Source organism: Elephantulus edwardii, unplaced genomic scaffold (assembly GCF_000299155.1).
Source record: "Elephantulus edwardii isolate Elephantulus edwardi_28Jun2011 unplaced genomic scaffold, EleEdw1.0 scaffold00234, whole genome shotgun sequence".
In the NCBI taxonomy this organism is placed as follows: domain Eukaryota; kingdom Metazoa; phylum Chordata; class Mammalia; order Macroscelidea; family Macroscelididae; genus Elephantulus; species Elephantulus edwardii.
Window position 1 is genome coordinate 2191020 of NW_006399984.1, and position 22453 is coordinate 2213472.

Genomic DNA, 22453 nt, shown 5'->3' on the forward strand with positions numbered 1-22453 from the left:
TAAATCAAACAGCTATAGGAGGATTAAGGAAGGCATGTAATATCTCATAATCCTCATATTCATAATCCAGTGTAAAAGGAATTCTCTAGTATGTGTGCACAGTTCTATCTTTCAATTTAAGCTTAAATTGAGCAGGTTTAGAGATTCTAACTACCATGCAGAAAGGAGAAATTTAGAGTTCAGTGAGTCCTTGAAGGCTAGAGATACCTGAGACAGATTCCTGAGTGAAGATTCCTGAGAATCTTCACTCAGGCTTACTGGAGCCCTTGGGGAAAAACACTACAGTTCGAAGGAGTAGGAAAACTTTGTAATAATGGCCTAAAGCCATGATGCAAGAGGAGACTGTTCGTGAACCTGCCTGAAGAATTGAATCCTGACTTTTTCTAAATTTAACTGTAACATTATATAGTCTAATAGAGCCCTTAACTGTTAGTATTACCAATGAGTAATGTATAGCCACTGCAATGGATTAGCTGACACAATAATAGAGAAGAGCCCAGGGAGGAAGCAAGAGCCCAGGCAGGCAGGGCTGTGGATGAAGGCTTTTCCTCCAGGTGTGTGAGTGACCATGTACAAGGAGGAAATGGACTCCATGATAGCCCCAGCTGCGTGAGGGCATACTGGGTTCACGTAAGGGGCAGAGCACACTTCCTTGCTAATAAAGTTGTTCCACACTGGAAAAACTGTGTGTCCAAAATGGCACCCAGAGGTTAGTCTATGACATATGTGATACATGTTCTTTCCCTACTGGCAATGTGCCCACATGTGACTGAAAGTTTAAATATAGCTGTACCCCTAATAAAACTGAGTTGGCCCAGAGAGGCACTCCAAGAGAGGATTTTTCCTCCATCACACCCACCTTATCAGAGTACTGCTGCCTTCATCAATGCTTGGAAGATGGCAGCATTTGGCAGCCGGAACAGGGACTTGAAATAAGCTTAAGGATTTTGGGTGAGTGATCCTGTGTACTAACATGGGCAATACAGCAGGATCTTTCAAAGACTCTCAGATCAAGTGTCTGAAATCGCTTCTAGAAAGGGTCTTAAGCTAACCCAATCTCAGGCACCCTCCTTTTGGACAACTGTTCTCGATCTAGCTAGCTGGATAACAGCTGCACACGTTTTTGACACACAGATACGGGGACGAGTGAGCTTTCTAGCTAGGAGAGCCGAATTAAGAGAAGGAAAAGCACTCCATCTCAATTTCTTCCCAATTATCACTGCTATCTGTCAGTGTTTAGGTGGTTCTGATGCAGCTCCTTTAGAGGTTTGTGTTGCACAAGAGAGGAAAAAGATAATCAAACAAAAGACGCTCAGCCTAGAAACCATTAAGAGGGGAATTAAAAAACAGCTCTCTACAGTCTAGAGAAAAATGATGAGAGTGAGACACTAGCTCAAAGACAGATGAGCAAACTGAATCTAAAGAGACCTTTGACAGGGCTCCACCATCCTCCTTTTGTTCTCCTCCTGTCCCCGCCTCTTTACCAGAGTGGCAGAAGGAGAGGGAGGACAAAGAAGTTACTGCTGACTGGAAAGGACATAATTCAAAACCTTTGAGAACAGGGAGTACTTGGGCTGAGACTTTATGTAAGCAGCAAGACACTAAATGTAGCTCTAGAGTGCTAGCATTCCCAGTAAATATTCACCTGACCCTGGAATGCCCCCTTTCATGGTATCCATATACCAGGGAGGATTTAAAAGAGCTGAAGTCAGCTATTAAAGAGATGACAGAGCCCACTCACCGTGGGCCAAAGCACAACTTAATTCTCTAAGCCTTAATTTAAACACTCCTCAGGACTGGAAAGACATGATGAGGGCAGTTTTGCCTAGACTGCTATATGTTTAGTGGATGGATCTATGCAAAGATGAATGCTATCAATAAAGTAATTAGAAACAATGCTGCGGGAATTCAGCTGCCTGCAGAAGCCTTAAGAGGAGACGGTCCCACGTTTGGCTCAGGAGAGCAACAAGCACAAGGTCCACCACAATATTTTGACCAAGTAAGATTATGTGGACTAAAAGGCTGGGACAGAATGCACACTGACAAGGAGAAAGAAAAGGCTAATGAGTCCTTTGCATATTTTGCTGAAAGAGTTGAAAAGTGCATAGCTATGAAAGTTGTACATGTTGCAGCCACTACTTAATCTCCTTAAAGGGGATCCTAATCCATCTTCTCCCTGAGAGCCAACCTCTGAAGCAGAGAAAATGATACAAAAAATCAATATAAATCTATAAAAGGCTAAATTAGCAAAGTATAAGCCCTCTGAATTACAATTAGTAATTTTCAATTCTACTCCTACTGTAGTAGGAGTATTATATCAGACTCAAGGAGTTTTAGAGTGGCTCCATTATGGAATTTCTTGTACTCCAAGAGCCCCCTTTACAATAGTCAAATAACCAACAATAAGCACTCCAAGTGTTTGGGGTAGAGAGACATTGTTATCTTAACTTTTTCCAGTTATGATATTGACTGGTTATTCCAACATAATAGCAGTTTCATTATAACTTATGAAGGTTTTTCTGGACAAATTGACTGTAATTATCCCAGTTCTCCATGGATATCTGCTATTCCTCTTTTGAAATGGTTACCACCTCGACTTTAAAAAAAAACACCCATCCCTACAGCTCTCAATGTCTTTATAGATGGTGGAAAAGCCAGAGCTGCAGTAATTATCTATGCTGACAAACCCACAACCCCACTACCCCATTTATTACTTATTTTACCCCTTTACTTGATACCTCACCACAATTTAAAGAGTAATTTCAAATCTTTCTTGCATTAAGTCATGTCCCTGGGCCAATGAATCTATTCACAGATAGTCATTATATTACTACTATTCTGCCTTGGTTAGGCCATTGCTCTGCATGCTCAGATAAAAATCCTCTTTCCCCTTTATTAGTCGAAATTGCTATTTTACTTTTACAGCGAGGCTCTATATTCTTGCAACATGTCAGAAGCCATACAGGCCTAACTGGCTTCATAGCTGAAAGAAACTGTAAAGCACACCATCTTGCCACTCTAGTGTGATTTATTTCATATCTACACTAGATACCTTACATTCATTAACCCATATCAATCTTAGGGTCTTAAAGTACAGTTTCCTCACATCCCTTTGGCACAGTTAAAAAGAATTGTACGTTCTTATAGAGCTAGTGCTTCCCTCATTCACAGTCCTGCTATCCAATCTCCAGGAGTGAACCCCAGAGGTCTGAAAGCTAATTACCTGTGGCAAAATTATATTATACATGTTAATTCTTTTGGCAAGCAAAAATATTTCTTTCAGTTGACACATATTCTAAATTCATGTGGGTCACTGCACAAACTGGAGAGTTGACCACAAAAACCGGATAGCCATTTGCTTCAATGTTTTGCAGTAATGAGCCTTCAACAAGCCATAAAAACTGACAATAAGCCCGCTTTTGCCAGTTCTGCTTTTGACAGTTGTTCTTCTGCTGAGTTTTGTAAAGTATGGAATATTCAACACACCACAGGTATCCCTTATAACCCACAAGGTCAAGGCAAAGTAGAAAGACCTCACAAAACTTTAAAAACTCAATAGAAAAAAAGAAAAGGGGGAGGGATACCCCCCTATAGTACAATTACATAAAGCACTCTTTACATTAAATACTCTTAATATTTATAAAAATTTTTTACAACTTCCTACGTGTGTTCACTGGCAACAAAACAATGACACCCAGGATCCCTCATTATGGGTAACATGGAAAGGTCCTCTAGATCAAATACGGGAGGGCCCAGACACCCTGTTAACTGTTGGGAAAGGATATATTTATGTGTTTCCATAGGACAAGCCACACCCAGTCTAGGTACCTGCTAGAAATTTCAGATACCAGCCCACCAGATGAGAAGATGCAGAAGCTGAATCTTCAAGAAAAGTGATGGCGGAAGAATCAGGGACTGACTAGGAAGAAAACCATGCCAGTACCATGGGGAATGCTTAAGACATTAGTGGATCAGGCTACATCTATGAATACCCATGGGGCTCCTCTAACAGGACCCATGATGGTAGTCCTCCTGATGGCACCATTAACAGTTAACAGCAATGTAGCCAGTGGGGCCCAGAACCAGGTGTCGTTGGGTTTTGTTCCTAGACCTGCTCTCTGTTAACTACCTGGGATACAATACCCCAACCTTATGTATGCCAAACAGAAATATATCCTCTGACAGCCCTGCCAAGAAAGAGAAATAACCCTTATAAAAATGTCCCTATTAGATGAACTACACCTCCCTGTAGCTTGTTTGGTTGTTAATAACACCAACAAAAAACACCTCTTGTGTGAGACTAGAACAGGCCTCTTTCTTTTGTAATTGTAATCCTATTATAGACTATAGTAACTCTAGTCTATCTTTCCTTCCATCCCTTTCTTATTGTGAACACATCACCTTTGATTTTGAAGCCTGGTATAACTGCAGATACAAAAAAGCCACCCCTCTAGGTCATATCCTATGGACCTGGGGTCTAGCTTTTCCAGACTGTTGTTGTTATTGTTGTTATGTGCTGTCCAGTTGCTTGCGACTCATAGTGATCCTATGTACAAGAGCCCTAAACCCTGCTCTATCCTAGGCCAATCTCACCATCTCCAACACACTTACTCCCACCACCCCAATTACATAATTGATCCATCTCATTGACGGTCTTCCTCTCCTATGCTGTCCCTCCACTCTCCCAAACATGATGTCCCTCTCCAAGGACCAGTCCCTCCTTGAAAAATTCCCAAAGCATGTCAGATGAAGCTTCAGACTCCAAGGCTTCACCTTCTCCAGGACAAACCTGTTTGTTCTCCTAGCAGTTGATGGTATAGTCAACATTCTTCTCCAGGCACCACAGCTCAAAGGCATTAATTTTCTTTCTATCATCCCTAGTCACCGTCCAACTCTCCGATGCATAGCATGCAACTGTGAAGACTATAGCCTGATCAGGCTCACCCTAGTCTCCAGGCTGACAGCGCTGCTCTTCAGTACTCTGGAAAGGTCCCTGACAGCTGACTTTCTGGCTACTGACACCAAGAGTGTTGACTATGGAGCCAAATAAACTAAAACTGTTAACTATCTCAATCTCTTTACCATCCATACTGATGCTGCCAACTGGTTCAGTGGTGAGAATCTTTGTCTTCTTGATGTTGAGCTTCAATTCGTATTGAAGGCTGCAGTCCAAAGAGCACACTTTTTAACTACACTATGTCTGCGACTCGATGGCACTTAACAACAATGGCTGCTGGACACTTGTCCATCCCCTCATCATCATCGTGGTGCCTTGGACCCAGGGATTGGAGACCTCTTCATCTTGCCCTAAACATCACCATGCATATCGATGACTCCTGGAGACAAGCTGCTCAAACCAGCTATATCATAACAGAGGGAGGCTATGCATATGGAATTGCTGGGGCTAACACTATCCAGCAACAATTTTAAGTTGGACAACAAATAATTCCACAGCCTCCCCCTTAAATGTAACAACTTGTCTTCCCAATTTCTATTAATTTGTGCTTTTCAGTACCACTAACAATACTAAAGGAATCATCACTAATTGCCTCAAAAAGGGGGAGCATAACTTTACCTTTATATATATTGTTACAGTCCCGCCTTATGTTTGGCTCCCTGTGAACTCGTCCACCCCTTTGCACTCCCCTTCTACATTAAAGTCTTGACCCAGACAAAAAGAAGTATAGGCCTAAGCCTAATTATTGCTGGAATAACTTCTTTAGTTTTTCTTATGGCCACCGCCACAACCCCCACAGTCACACTAACAGGACAAGTAGCTACTGCTGCTGTCGTACAGAACTTGTCAGCCCTTTCATCGCAGGGCATGATGCAGACTGAGATGACCTTAGAACATATTCATCAAGGCCTCATGATGCTTCAGAAACAGCTTGACCTCCATTCTGAAATTCTACACACTCTAACACAAATGATCAGTGTCCCCTGTGATGGGACCATTCACCAGTACTGTCTGATGCCTTTTAAAGTTAATTTTACTCTTCTACAACAAAAATTGAATTGTAGCTTTAATCTAAGTATACTCATACCAAGTGGAATCTAAAATTTGCTTACAACTTTGTATGTCTTTCTGAAATAGCAATAGATGATAATAATGTTCGTGTTGATGCTACCGCTCCTGGATTTTTGCAAGGTTTTGCTGATCATGTTTTATCATTTCCCTGTAATGTGATAGTATGGGCTGTATTAATTGTACCAGGATTAGTAAGTGCATTAGTAATCAGAAGGCTCAAACAAAGAGTCTATTGCAAGAACAAAAAATTGTAACGTTGGATAATGTAGTAAAAGAAAAAGGGGAAGATGTAGATGAACACGTACAAGGAGGAAATGGACTCCGTGATAGCCCCAGCTTGGTGAGGGCCTATCTGGTTCACACAAGCCAGCAGAGCACACTTCCTTGCTAATAATAGCTGTTGCAGCACACCCGACAAGCTGTGTGTCCAAAACAGCCCCCAGAGGCTAGGGGCTAAGCAGAGCGTCCAAGACTTCCGTGATATATGTACTCTCCCTATCGGCAAGGTGCCCACATGTGACTAAAAGTTTAAATACCACTGCAGCTCTAATAATACTGAGTTGGCCCTCTGATGTGCTTCCAGAGAGGTGGGGTTTTTTTTTTATCCGTCACACCCACCATTGTCAGCAAGCTGCTGTCTTCACCGAGGCATGGAAAACGGCAGCACGGGTGAAGTTAGAAGAGGTAAGCCATACTCACTTTGTCTCTAGCTGCACTGTTGTTATACCTGATGTCAGAATGGAGGAGACTTGCTGCAGTGGCTCCAGACTATAGAAAACAATGTATTTTTAAGAATATGACACTAGAGAAATGTATCGTTAAAATGGTTACTTGTGTTGTGCATCTCAGGGGGATAAAATGGCTTCCAGAGGGGCCTGAGACAAAAGACAGAGGCCCAAGGCCATATGTATATGATAAAAAATAGTAAGGGTAAAGAAGATGATATTGGAATTTTTAGAAAATTTTGATGTTGTTATGTGCTATCAAGTTGACTACTACTCCTAGTGATCCCATGCACTGAACAGGCGAACCTTGTCCTATCCTAAACCAGTCGCACTGATTCCTACCCTCATTACCCTAGTTACCATGTCAATCCATCTCATCCAGGGTCTTCTTGTGCTCTCCCTCTACCGTTCCAAGTGTGATGCCCACCTCCAAGGATTGGTCTCTCTTTGCAACATGCCAAAAGTATGTCAGATGAAGATTCAAAATCTTTGTCTCCAAGGAGCAACCTGGTTTCATTCTCTACAGGACAACCCAGTTTGTTCTCTTGGCAGTCCATGGAATGCTCAATACTCTTCTTCAGCCCCACAGCTAAAAAGCATCAATTTTTCTTCTGTTATTCTTAATTATTTTCCAGCTCTATGATACATAGAAAGTAACTGTGAAGATCATGGTACAGATCAGGTGCACCTCAGTCTCGAGACTGACAGCTTTGTTCTTTAGCACTCTGGAGAGGTCCCTCACAGCAGATTTTCTTAATGCAATTTGTCTTTTCACTTCTTGACTGCTGGTGCCAAGACTGCTGATTGTGGTTCCGAGCAAGTGGAAATTGTTAACAACCTCAATTTCTTCTCCATCTATCATAGTGCTGAGACTGGCCTAGAGATGACAATCTGTTTTGTTGAGGTTGAGCTTCAATCCATACTGAAGATTGAAGTCCTTGACCTTCTGCAACTGACACTTCAGGTTCTCCTCAGTTTCAATAAGCAAGGCAGTGTCATCTCCATAACGCAGATTGTTGATGAGTCTTCCTCCAATCCTGATGTTACATTCCTCCTCATAATGCTTAGCCTCCCGAATGATCTATTCTGCATATAGACAAAAAGTATGGAGACAGCACACACCCCTAACATACTCTTGTCTTGATTTTGAACCATGTAGTGTTTCCTTGCTCTGTTCTGATTACTACTTCCTGGTCCAGGTATAGATTTCTCAGGGGTTTTCTGGTATGAGTTAATAAGGTTTATGTGTCTCTCTGAACATACTGTTGTTGTTAGTTGCAGTTGGCCAAGTATGACTCATAGTGACCCTATGAACAATAGATCTGAAATCTGTACTTTTCTGTGCCATCATCATCTCCCAGATACTTGAGGCCACTGCTGCAGTCACTGTGTCAGACCATCTTGTTGAGGGTTGTCCTCTCTTTCTCTGTTCCTCCACCATTCCAAACATGATGTCCCTTCCCATGGAACAGCCTCTTTATAACTACATGCTCAAAGTATGTAACACTCAGCTTTGTCATATTTGCTGGCTGCACTTTCTCCATTATATATCAGCTTGCTCCTTTGGGGTATTCAGTACTCTTCTCCAACACCACAGCTCAAGGGGATCACTTCTCTTTCTGTCATCTTTATTCACTTTATTCTCAGATGCATATCAAGTAACTGAAAAGACCATGGTCTGAATCAGGGTTCCCTTAGTCTTCAAATGACATTATCGCTCCTCAGTAATATGAAGAAGTCTCTGACCAAAGACTTCCACAATGCAGTATGTCTCTTAATCACCTGACTACTGGCACCAAGCAAGACAAAACTGTTAGATACACGTAAGACAAAACTGTTGGAAATTTCAACATTTTCTACATCTCTCATGACGTTGTCTATCGGTCCAATGATAAGAAATTTTATCTTCTTGATGCTAGAAATGCAATCCATACTGAAGGCTGTAGTCCTTGTTTTGGGCAGTGTTTCATGTCGTCACTTTTTCTAAGTAAGGTTTTCTGCAAAATGAAGGTTATTAATAAGTCTTCCCTCATTACCAAGATTTTCAATAGCAATAGAAGGATAATGCTCATCTTTCTGGTGTGGAGGTGGTTAATGAGTTAATAGCACAATTTGCTAAGGACAATGCCACTAATTGTATGAAAGCAACCACATGAAAAATTAGATACTTAAAATGGGGGAAGAAAAAGGTATAAAGTAGCTGAGTTATATATTTCAATGTACTTTTATTTGTAAAATAATTGTGAAAAGAAGTATGAAGGTCAATGACTAGAAAAGCCAGCGGGTGCCTTGTTATGAAATAGCATCTTCTGGGTGGGTAATTATCCTGTCCAAAATTCATTCATTTAAAATAAATTCCTTGCTTGCATAAAACAGCAACTTATTTGTGTTATTCCTGCCTAAAGGGAGCTGCTCCCAATGGAAGTGAAAAAAAACAGAACTCTGAGTTGTTACTGAGACCTATAAAGTACATTATTGGGATAATGGGCAAAATCTGAATAGGCTTGTGGATTGCAAAGCCATATGACGCCTCTATTAATGTCCTGACCTTGGAAGTCACACTGACTATGTAGGTGAATGGACTCACACTCAGGACATATTCTGGGTGAATTGGATCATTCAATAACAAATGGTTCAGAAAGTCTAAAGAGTAGGTGAGAAAGACGAAGTTCTGAGTATTCTGCTATTTCCATATAAATCTGAAATAATTTTAAGATAAAAAGTTAAAGACAGCCTCTTACTTCTTTGGTTTTGGTCATTGTTTCTGCAATGATGCTGGCTGCTCCTGGATCATCTGTTACAGGAATGAATGGCCGGGAAGAAGCTGAAGTAGCAGAAGGGGTCACTGCAGAGGGTGTCACAGTATCTTCAGAAGAAATCATCTAGATTTTAAAAGTGAGTGACAGCATTAATAAGGTTCAGAACTTATTTTAATTCGTATTATATAATTATAGAAAATGGTGGAATGAAGCTTATGCTTTACACTCTGCTTAAATCTGTGCCTGTAAAATAACTAAGCTAAAGTTATAAACGGTCCTATGCAGGACCATTAAGTGTCCCCTCTATGACCTCAGACCCTACATGAATGTTACTGTAAGCAAGTACTCTGACTCAGTTGGTGGCCTCTATAGCCCAAGAAAGTAACAATGTTACAAATAAATTGGAGCCTGAACACTGTCTGTCTTCATGGACCAAATATTAGAAGTAGTGTGTCTTTTAAAAATATATAAATTATCTCTGCAGATAAGAGAAACCTAGTAACTGTAGACACCAAATAATTAAATGTTAAGTAGAGTAGTGGCTGATAAAGGTATAAAATCCCTGAAAGCATGGAAAAAGGCAAAAAGACAGTTTTGGAGAAATTATCTCATTGCCTTCCATATCCACTCAAGTCTATGAGAGAGAGCAATTTCATGTGAGTCATACACCTGCTTTGTGACTGTGGAAAGGAACCTTTGTTTGTTCAGTAACAAAACTATACAGATGGGGGAGAAGTGAAGTAGAAACAATTCAGCAACATGGTTTATTTCCTAAGTCTACAAATGTCTAATTTAAAACCATTTTGGGCCATTCAAAATGCTCTTGATTTTACAGAGGCAACACGGTGCCTAATCGTATCAGCTATTTCCTCAGTGGTTTCTAGGGCACTGTTGAGAAAACAGGTACAGTAATACAATCAGTAAAATCTTTGATATTCATAAGACTAAAAAAGCTACACATCTCTTCAAATCAGATTTTTAAAAAACCTTTTATTTCAGAACAACTGTAGAAATAAAAAGACTTACATTTAAAGACTTTACAAATAGTCTGTTTCTCCTGAACCATTCAAAAACATAAAAACTCTCTAGGTAAAAGAATTATCAAGATTTTCCAAAGGAAATGATGTTACCTTTTTCTTTCTGCTACAAAATTGCTTTTTATTTTAGAATTTGATTCTTTTACCTCTCCTCTCTTTTCTTGCCACAGATTTGGGCTCAATCTGTCTTCAAAATCAACAGCCAGCATACAATCCTCTCCACTCATGGGGCTGACAATGGCAGACATGTCAGAAGAGGGTGCTGGGGATGAGAATGAAGGACATTCCACTCGTGCCATCATGCCAGCCGGCATTAGGGCTCCCACTGCTGCGTCTCTAGGACAACAGAAAACCAAACCTTTCATGAGTTGCCAGTTTCATGCTATACAATCCATGAAATGGGAAACAGGGGAGGTTCTTGCTGAAGATAGTCTCACTCTTGCAGAAAACATTAAGAAAGTTATGGAAAAACATGAAATATTATTAACATGTATTCATCAACTAAAAGCTGAAATGTTTATCTGGGATATTATTTATTTGAATAAGCACACTGCAGATAGGAGTAAAAGTACCAAACATAAAAATTAAAATAAAATAACCCTTAGACAAGCTCTTGAGCCACTGTTAGATCCTGAAGGATCTACTTCAATAACACGTAGTTTATATTTAATGAATGCTTGCACTGTACCAAGAGGCTTACCAAGACAGTTAAGAACTGAATGTTCCCTCAAGCAATTCAATCTGGCTTTGTTCTAAAGCTAAGGACACAGTATCTATTTCTATTTATCACTTTCCTTCTGTCATGATATATAACTAGAGGAGCAACTTACTTAGGTTGAGAAGACAGAAAATACTGGAAAACACACCACCATCAGAAATCCACGCTATTGAACGCACAAATGAAGAGGATAATGTTGTTGTTGTTGTCATGTGCCGTCGAGTCGCCTGCGACTCATAGCGACCCTATGTACAACAGCCCTAAACTCCGCTCTGTCCTGTGCCAATCGCACTGTCTCTGACACTCCCATCCCAATTATCCCAGTCACTGAATCAATCCACCTCCTAGAGGGCCTTCCTCTCCTGCGCTGTCCCTCCACCCTCCCAACCATGATGTCCCTCTCCAAGGACCGGTCTTTCCTCACAACATGCCCAAAGTATGTTAGACAGAGCCTCAGAATCCTTGTCTCCAAGGAGCCACCCGGTTTAACCCTTTCCAGGACAAATCTGTTTGTTTTCCTAGCAGTCCATGGTATTCTCAATACTCTTCTCCAGCACCACTGCTCAAAGGCATCAATTCTCCTTCTATCCTCCTTGGTCATTGTCCAACTCTCTGATGCATAACAGGTGATTGCGAGGACCATGGCCTGTATCAGATGCACCTTAGTCTCCAAAGAGATACCATTGCTCTTCAGTACTTTGGAGAGGTCCCTAACAGCAGACTTTCCCATGGCAATGTGCCTTTTAATTTCCTGGCTGCTGGTGCCAAGACTGTTGACTATGGAGCCAAGCAAACTAAAGCTGTGTATAATCTCAATCTCTTCACCATCCATCCTGATGCTGCCAATTGGTCCAGTGGTGAGAATCTTTGTCTTCTTGACATTGAGCCTCAATCCATATTGTAGGATGCAGTCCTTGACACTCTGCAGCAGGTGCTTCAGGTCCTCCTCAGTTTCAGCAAGCAGGGTTGTGTCATCCGCATAATGCAGGTTGTTGATAAATCGTTCACCAATCTTGACCCCACATTTCTCCTCATAGAGCCCCGCCTCCCGGATAATCTGTTCTGCAAATAGGTTGAAAAGGTATGGAGATAGGATGCATCCCGGCGTAGAGGATAATAGGTGTCTTAAAAATCCTTAAATAAAGTTGTTTTGTTGTTGATTGCCTTCAAGTTGAACACGACTCATAGTGACCCTATAAACAAAAGGCCTGAAGCCTTCCTATAAGTATTGACATTTATCAAAGTTCATAAGAGTTTCCAGAGGCATGTTGTTTAGGTAGTTGATGCCACTGCTGCTTCCTAAAATAAAGTACTACCAAGTAATTCTTTCTATTTCTCCAAAAACAATGAAACAAATCTTAACTTGGTTTTTCACAGATTTCATATTTCAATGCTCATTCAAAGAAACAGCATCATTCCTAACAAAGAATCACCAAAAACTCATAGTATTTAAAATCAGAATATTTTCTTGCAGATATCTGTTCAATCAAAAAAGTCAGAAAACTCAATATTTACATAACTGTGGAAATTCCAGAGTTGGCAAATAACCTACCTGGCATACATGATTTGCAATGCTGTGAGTATATGAGACAAGGCCTGCTGTTTTGCAAGATTTCCATCCAACGACAAAAGAATCTTGGTTAGAGAAGGTCGGTTTGGTTTACAATTATTTGCACCACTGACTTTATTACTGGAAGCAGAGGAATCAGTATCTGAATGTACACCTAAAAGAGCAAAAAAAATTGATTCTATTTTAAAAATCAAAATTTTCTTTATTTTTAAAGTGTGTCCTTTCAGTTACATCCAAAACACTTACTGTTTTTCTGTTATTACAGAATAAGGATAACATATCAATGGCTTTTTTAATGAGAACGGCTGTGTTGTTATTGTAGGCTGTTGAGGTGGAACCAACTCACAGCTGATCCAACCCTATCAGTGGGTTTTCAGAGGCAGTACATCACACAGGAGGAGACTGCCCATCTTTCTCTCATGGAACAGTTGGTGGATTTAAACCATGTGCCTTTGAGTTTGTAGCTTCTTACTAGTCCCTCAGAGCTTTATCTTATACTTCTAGAAAGATGCTATTTTCAGTAAAACTTCACTGAAATTACAAGAAAATCAAGAGGCTCTGACAAAATATATCTACTACAGTGTAAGCCATATACATACAAAGTGTGAAAATGCCACTGTAACTCTATTTTACTTACTCTTGAAACATGACCCAAAAAATCTAACATGGTAAATAATTTTTATTAGATATGCCCCAGCTCACAACCCTGAGAGAATTTCAAGGTCAGGGTAAAAGTAAAATGATGTAGAAAGCAGCAAAGAGTGTCAAAGAGGTAAGTATGACAACGAGTCCACAGGTAAGAGTCAGAGAAAAGAATGCTCTCTGGATTGAGACCCTGAAATCTACAGATGTCTCCCTTCCAGCTTATTGCCATCAAAGATCCAGGAAATGAACATGAGAGAAAACTGCCTCAAACAAAGTCAAAGGAAGAAATCATGAAATTAGAGGCAATTAGTACTCAATGAGCATGAAGGGTCCTGCCTGATCCAACTAGCCAGACTCTTATTCATAGAATTTCTCATAATTCACAGGACAATTAGAAGGGTTTATCTCAATAGAGAATAATTGGAACTAGAATACTATAGGTTTCCATCATCCATCTGTCAGTTTGTCATTCTTTAATAGAATGCATGTTGCTATGAGCCAGGAAACTCTTCCATCAATACTGCAAACACCACTATGATATTCTATAACTAGCTGTGAACCACCTAATAACCAAACTAAGCCTAAGTTTACATACTAATCTGTAGTGAAGAATTTCACATGTGTTTCACTATTTCTTTGATTTTTGTACATACTAAAAACTAAATTATATTTAGGGTTTCCAAACAACTTCAGCAAAGGCTGAAGAAGAAGAAAAGACCAAAATGGATTTCAGATGAGACTCTGACTATTGCATTAGAGCACCGAGAAGCCAAGGCTAAAAGAAGGAATGAAGAAATCAAAGAGTTGAACAAAAAATTTCAAAAGGCAGCTCGGGATGACAAAGCAAGATACTATAATGAAATGTGCAGAGAGTTTGAGTCAGAAAATCAAAAGGGCCAAACTCTCTCAGCTTTTCTTAAGCTGAAGGAATTGAAAAACAAATTCAAGCCATGGCTGGCAATACTTAAAGATAAAAAGGGTAGAATGCTAAATGATACAGGAATTATCAAAAGAAGATGGAAGGAGTACAGAGTCACTGTATCAGAAGAAACTGGCTGACAGAGGAATTTCATGAAATAACAAAGAGCAAGAGCCTATGGTGATGAAGGAGGAATTTCAAGTTGCTCTCAACGAATTGGCAAAAAACAACGCTCCAGAAGTTGACAGCATACCAATTGATTTATTTCAACAAACAGACGCTGCCCTGGATGTGCTCACTAAGTTGTGCCAAGAAATCTGGAGGAAAGCCTGGAAGAGATCGATATTTGTTCCCATTCCAAAGAAAGGTGACCCAATAGAGTGTGGAAATTATCAAACAATATCATTGATATCATGCAAGCAAGATTCTGCTGAAAATTATCCAAAAACATTTGAAATAACATGTCAACAGAGAACTGCCAGATGTGTAGGCTGGATTTAGAAGAGGTCGTTGGGCTGTACAAGGAGGAATGTGGCATCAGGATTGGTGGAAGTCATCAACAATCTGCGCTATGTGGATGACACAAACCTGCTTGCTGAAACTGAGGAGGACCTGAAGGACTTGCTGTAGAAAGTCAAGGACTGCAGTCTTCTATATGGATTGAAGCTCAACATCAAGAAAACAAAGATTCTTACCACTAGGCCAATTGGCAGCATCAGTATGGATGGTGAAGAGATTGAGATAGTTAACAGTTTTCGTTTACTGGGTTCCACAGTCAACACTCACAGTAGCCAGCAAATTAGGAGACGCATTGCATTGGGAAAGTCAACTGTCAGGGACGTCTCAAGAACACTGAAGAGCAACAATGTCGGGCTGGAGACTAAAGTGTGCCTGATCCAGGATATAGTCTTTGCAATTACGTGCTATGCATCAAAGAGCTGGATAGTGAATAGGGATGACAGAAAGAGAACTGATGCCCTTGAGCTGTGGTGCTGGAGAAGAGTGTTGAATATACCATGGACTGCTAGGAGAACAAACAGGTTTGTCCTGGAGAGGGTGAAGCCAGAATGCTTCTTGGAGTCAAGGATTCTGAAGCTTCGTCTGACATACTTTGGGCATGTTGCAAGGAGGGACTGATCCTTGGGGAGGGACAGCATGTCTGGGAGAGTGGAGGCACGGCGCAGGAGGGGAAGACCCTCGATGAGATGGATCGATTCTATGAGTGGAGTGTTGGGAATGAGTGTGTTTGAGATGGCAAGGTTGACACAGGATAGAATGGCTTTTAGGGCTCTTGTACATATAGGGTCGCTATGAGTCGCAAGTGACTCGATGGCACATAACAACAACAACAACAACAATGTTCCTGACTTGGCTGTAAGAATTAAATCTACACACACAGTAAATCATAAAACTGAACATCAAAATTTAAAAAAAAAACAAAACAAAAAACAACCAACTAAACATCAAGTTAGCTGTACTTTGAATATGTTACAAAATGGGGAGTCCATGAACTGGAAATCTTAGAATAGACAAGAATAAGAAATAATAATCCATAGCCATTAAGTTGATTCTGACTCAGGGAGATCCTCTATCCCGTTTCAAGATGGTGATCTTAATGTGAGTAAATTGCCTCATTTTTTTATTTTGCAGAGCTACTGGTAGATTCAAACTTTCAGTATTTTGGTTGGCAGTCCAACATTAATGCACTATGCTAACAAGGCTCCTTCTGTTACGAAGAATCTTTATATGTATACATGAACAGCTCTACGAATTAATTTGATCATAAACAGAAAAAAATCAGCTTCATACTTTGTTAAAAAATTTTCATCCAGTATGCATGGATCACATCACAATGCAATATAACTTTTCCATGGAGAGCTAGTGACATTAAACAGACGAAATATTATCATGTGGAGAAAAATCACAAAATGAAAACCTGTGTTACCTAAATAGGAAGCACCTAAAGAGTCTCTTGCAGTTTGGAAAAGAACTGGTTCATGAACCGAGGGCGTTGCTACATCGACAGTTGTCCAGGCCACACTGTGAGAAGAACCACAGGCCACGCGTGTGATTTTCTGCCCTTCCAAGCCTTGCACAAGTGTAGGCTTTCTATTGACTGTGGTTGTGCCATTGCCTTGTTGTCCATGGTCATTATCACCCCAAGCATATACCTATTGTTTAAAAAAAAAATCGTAATTTTTCAGTCTTCCAGTATACATTTTCTTTAAATCTACTTCAAAATGCTATTAAGTATGTACTTAGGCACGTGGAAGAATTTAATTCTTAAAGGGCAAGAGAAAACCATTTACAAATCTTAATAAAAAAAGGCATCTGGCGAGCTATGGTGGCCTAGTGGCAAGAAGCTGCAACTACAATCTCAGAGATGCATGGTTCGAATCCACCAGATGCTCTGCTGGAGAAGGAGGAACAATCTCCTCCTGTACCATTCAGATCTGATTTGACGGTACACACAAAAAATAATGAAATAAAAAAAAATTTTTTTAAAGGCATCTATGTGCAGGTAGTCTCTTGGTTATGCATGTCCAACATGTGGAAAACTATTTCCTTTTATTGCTAAAACTGCCACTCATTGCCATCAAATCAAAACCAACTCACAGATGACCCTACAAGCAGATTTATAGAAGCTATAGATCACACAGGAGGAGACTGACCATCTTTCTCCCATGGGAACAGCTGGTGGATTCAAGCCACCTCTCCTTGGGTTGCTAGAGAAACTCCTGACCCACTAAAGCACCAGAACTCTCTAGATGTCATGTAAATTTCTCACTTTTGAAACAAATTAACAAATTCCTGCTTGAACAAATTCTTCATCACAATCATCATCACCTACTGCATGTGAGGCATTTAAACTACTGAAAAGGCTTTAAGCCTTTCTCACACTAAACGAAAAACCCAACCCAAACCAACCCATGACTGCTGAGTAGATTTCAACCTCTCATCAGGGACTGTAAATCATTATAGGTGGAGACAACCTCTCTTTCTCTTAAAAAGTGGCTGGTAGATCTGAACTACTGATCTTTTTAGTCAGCAACCTAACAGGTTATGAATGACACTACCAGAGCTACTTTCTCTTGTACTAAAGTTAAGCTAAGAAAGAACTGTATGGACCTGTCACAGTGTACCTACAAATATTTAAAACTCATTCCTACCCCAAGGACTGTCAATAATTCTGAGGAAAATGTCGAAGATTATGAGGATGGTACAAGATAGGAGTCAAATCTGCTGTTCACAGGGTAACCAAGAGTCATACTTGACTCAATGGCACCTAACACCAACAACTTAAAATCCAGCCAGTTAATTAATCTGCTCTAACTTGTTCTAGAAAGCAGGGAAGACTCTATTTTTACTTAAATGAATTAATTTCCCTTTTCTCTTTATCGTAAAAAGAAAATGCTCAAAATAATGGGCGTATGTTTCAAGTAATTTGCTTCTTAATGTTACAGAATTATAAGATATAATTGATTTTCATTTGCTTTAAAAATTACTGTGCTAATTTTGGTGTTATAATAAACTTTAGAAAAACACCATTTGTAAGTCTAATATACATTTATAAGTCAAATATGCACTTGAAGAATAAGAATTAATAAAATCTCTCTAGTACAACTCCTTGATGGCCATCCATCTTCTAATATAAATTACTGTTCTCACATTACTAAAAAAAAAGGGAACCATTAAAAGAAAAAAATTCATGTTTCCACATAGACTTTCAAGTCAACTACTTATAGTGGACAATTTCACTATTTCCCAACATCCATTCATTAATAAATATGAAAGTGCATTCCCACTATACCCTTGCCTTGCGCTGACAAAAAAAATCTTAGTAAACATCTCATTGCCATGCTTTCATATACTAACAATGACCTTCATTAAAATGAGCATCCGGCGAGCTCTGGTGGCCTAGTGGCAAGAAGCTGCAGCTGCAATCTCAGAGATGCATGGTTCGAATCCACCAGATGCTCTGCTGGAGAAGGAGGAACAATCTCCTCCTGTACCAGTCAGATATAATTTGACGGTACACACAAAAAATAATTACAAAAAATAAATAAATAAAAATAAAATAAAAAACATAAATAAAAATAAAATAAAATAGAATGAGCATCCAGTTTCTCCTCAACCTCGCCAGCATTTGTTGCTGCTGTTCTGTTAAATTTTGCTATTCTGACTGGGGTGAGATGACATCTCATAGTTGTTTTGATTTGCATCTCTCTTAGAGCTACGGATTTTGAAAATTTCTTCATGTGCTTGTTGGCCATCTGAATGTCTTCTTTGGTGAAGTGTCTGTTCATATCTTGTGTTCATATGAGGTTTGTGGTAAGACTGAGAAAAACTGGAGATTGTGTACCAGGGAGGGAGTGTTTCTTTTACTTTTGAAAGAGAGGAGCGAACTGGGGAGGGGGCGGTCTGGGAGGGGAGAGAAGTGCAGCAATGAATGAATGGAAATCCAAAATCTCTGTAAATGTTCATTAAAATTATTTTTTTGAAAAATAAAAAACAAACAACAAAAAACCATACAATTAAAATCTTGGATTTTCAAACTCTGAGGTAAAAATAGTTACAATTAACATTGTCATGGGAAATGTCTTCCCATTACATTTACAAGAACCTTACAATAATGGACATATATTTATATTCTCTTGTTCTTTGTATAATTGTCCTACATTTTACTTCTGCATATGTAATAAATATACCACATTGTTATTAAAAAAAAGAAAAAAAGAATGAGCATCCACAACAAAGAGCCCACATTGCCACAGGCGGCCAAAGCTTACCTGCCCCACGTCAGTGACAGCAAGGCAATGCAGGGCACCAACTGCCACATGCATGATCTTCTTCCCTCTCAGGCCTTCCACCACCTGTGGCTTTCGTACATGGACATCAGAGCCATGACCCAGCCTGAAGTAATCCCCTTTCCCCCTATAAGGAGGCCAACAGTGTAAATGTCAATATGCTACACATTCAAGTTTTAATATGGCAATGCTACATAATAAAGCATGGTTTTCTAGCTTTTAAAGTATGATCGTTAAAACTGTTATACAATCATGTATCATTAATTCAAATCAATCACTTAATTTTGCAGGCAGGACACTTCCTAAGGGAATATATGTTTTATGATATGCATGTTACTGTTTCACATATAAAGAGATTAAAAGCATGTAAAACAATCTCAAATGCCTCAAACATATCTGGTAAATTCCCTTCAAAGCTGCCTTTGTTACAATGATCAAAATCAGTATTTTCAAGTTATTCCATTCCTTTAGTAAAGGAAGCTTTCACAACAAGCACAAATGCATATTTCTCAGAATTACAGAAATCAGAACTTGGATTTTCTTCATTTTTTCCCTCGCCTTTGGCATAGTTAAGAAACTTTCTAAATAAACTTTATCCAAATAGGAAAGAAATACAGTTTAAATCTTTTTGGAGTTCTTTTCAAAAGGAACCAGAAATAATTGGATACTTCTTCCTGTAATACTGTCACTAATTCCAACTCATGTCTCTATCAAAAAGTTAAAGATATCAGGCTGAATAAGAAATGAAGGCACAGCAATCCAGTGGAGAGAAGATGGGGTACAAGAGCAAAGTTGACAAGCAAATGACACCCACAACCACAAAGCATGTACTAGAGAAAACAGGGAATTTTACCTACCATGTCCACACCACTCCTGACTTTGTAAGAGCCAAAGAAAACTGCGCACCACACTCAATCTGGCAAACTCCCTGTCCATTCAGTCGTTCAATGTTCTGGGGAATGTTACAGCCTTCACTTCCTCCTCGGCCCAATTTTCCAAAGTCACCATCACCCCAAGAAAATACCAGACCTAGATTTAAAAATAATATTCAGGCAAGTGTGTCTTAATATTCCTGCCTACAAAGCAGCACAAAATCCCAGTCACAGCTCACCTTCATCAGTCAAAGCTAGAGTCTGTGCATCTCTACTCCCACACGCGACCTGGATTACTCTGTGACCAAGGAGGACTTTTACCTACTCAAATGCAAATTTAAAACCAGAATCAAGCTCAGTAACAGAGAAAGTGAAACATGATCTGTCTACAGGAGGAAGTAAAAATGCTCATGTCTTTATGAACTGTCTTAGATTTTAAGCATATCTTCTCTTGAAATCACCAGATCTTAAAGCTTTCTATAAGCAACATAATCACCATTTTGGGCTTGAGTTGAGTGGTATTATCTCCATGCCCCAGCCGGCCATATTCTCCAAGACCCCATGTATACAGCTCTCCACTGGATGTAATGGCTGCACTGTGAGAGCTCCCACAGGCGATGTCTCGGATGCGTTTTGTTTTCAGGGCCTCAATCAGCCTGGGCTTATCACAGTTCCTATGGCAAAACGAAATAATCCTTTCCTAAACCAATCCACTCTTTTCAAAGGGATAAAAAAAAAGTCATCTGAATTTAGTCAAAACAACTACAGATAAGCGCTTAAAACAGAACATGAGACCAAATCATATTAAGTGACATTTAAAAATGTTAAGATTCATTTTACATAATCTACCCCATTTTAAGTTTCTGAAAATCATAAAGAATACACTCTTATTATTAACTTATTAAAAGATAAAATATTCTTACATTCTGCTAAAATGTCCAAGTTTTCCATCATCACCTTCACCCCAGGAAAAGACTTTGCCATCCACAGTTAAAGCCGTTGCATGCCGGCCACCTATAACATTCACAAAGAATGGGTTCCTAAAAATTGGTTACAAAAGGTATGCAGTGTAAGTACCTATTGTGCCTGGGAAAAACTATGTACTCAATGATTAAGTACTGAAAAAACAATTATTTAGAATTGACAGATGAAAAGTTCTCTGGGAAGTATGAAAGCATTTTTTACAAGTATGCAAAATGTGTTCAAGTGTATTAAATTATAAATTTTAAATCCTGGAAATAATTTTACATGCAAAGAAGTACAACAATAAAATAACATGTATTAATGAGATTCTGGTAAGGTTAAATATGTAAAAAGCTAAAATTAAAATAAAAAAAGCAAAAATAGGTTTACCTGTGATTAGAAAAATTACGAAACACAAAGACATTAAACTCCCGAGACATGCACTCAATAGCAGAATTACTTAAGAAAGAGCATCATCATTTGTACTTAATGCATCTTATCATTCTTCCTAAAACACACGTGGCTCACCCTTCCCCCAGGATGGAATAATTTCCCAGTATGTTCTTCTCCTTGGTTCACGATTAAGGAATACTGTCTTTACCAGCACAACTTCTCTTGATACATCTAGGTTAAACAAGGTTCCCAATCCAGCAAACATCTGCCCTCGCTCATCCTTACCAACAAAGCCCACATTTTAACTGCTTCCTGTTAACTAGTCCATAAAGAGCTGCACTGCTAGCCCAAGGGAGGCATCTCTCTGATAGTTTGAATCCACCAGTAAGACCTCAAGAGAAAAATGTACAATCTCCTTCCAAGAAATGTACAGTCTTGGATAATACACTGGAAAATAAAAAATGAGTCAGTATCAACTCCAAGGCAAGGAGAGAGTTGTAACTGTAAGATAGAAAAGATCCTTGGAGGACTAGGACAAATACTTTAGAATGATGGCTGTTAAGTTGAGTGATGTTAACCTTTCAATGAAAAGATACACAGGTCCTCACCAACATAGTGCTGTTCTACTAGTCCTAAACTTTTTAACGTAAGGCCTTTACATGAGAAGATAAAATTCTGTATCATGTGTGTCACTGCTGTTTGGAAATTCTGACATATGAGAGTTAAACATAATCCTACTCAAAACAAGCAGAAATCAAATTTTGTATCTATGCTCTGCTTCACAAAGGTCTATCCCAATCTTTAGAAATAATTCACACCACAACAAGATAAAGGTAAACAACCCAATTGCAAAATGGGCACAAGATATGAATAGACACTTCACCAAAGAAGACATTCAGATGGCACACAAACACATGAAGAAATGTTCAAAATACTTACCTTTAAGACAGATGCAAATCAAAATAACTATGAGATATCATCTCAACCCAGTAAGAATAGCAAAATTCAAGAGAGCA

The 22453-nt window shown here is 39.3% G+C and overlaps 1 protein-coding gene across 1 annotated transcript in view; it reads right to left on the reverse strand.

Moving 5' to 3' along the window:
* The window catches only part of HERC2 (HECT and RLD domain containing E3 ubiquitin protein ligase 2), a 439756-nt gene that overhangs the window by 123041 nt on the left and 294262 nt on the right, over positions 1 to 22453 (reverse strand). The window contains exons 59-67 of the mRNA XM_006898588.1: positions 21005 to 21095; positions 20578 to 20755; positions 20321 to 20402; positions 20067 to 20238; positions 19192 to 19336; positions 16347 to 16572; positions 12820 to 12991; positions 10696 to 10885; positions 9495 to 9635 (exon numbers count right to left, since the gene is read on the reverse strand). Of these exons, the coding sequence (XP_006898650.1) occupies positions 9495 to 9635; positions 10696 to 10885; positions 12820 to 12991; positions 16347 to 16572; positions 19192 to 19336; positions 20067 to 20238; positions 20321 to 20402; positions 20578 to 20755; positions 21005 to 21095 (1397 nt within the window). The remainder of the gene's footprint in view (positions 1 to 9494; positions 9636 to 10695; positions 10886 to 12819; positions 12992 to 16346; positions 16573 to 19191; positions 19337 to 20066; positions 20239 to 20320; positions 20403 to 20577; positions 20756 to 21004; positions 21096 to 22453) is intronic.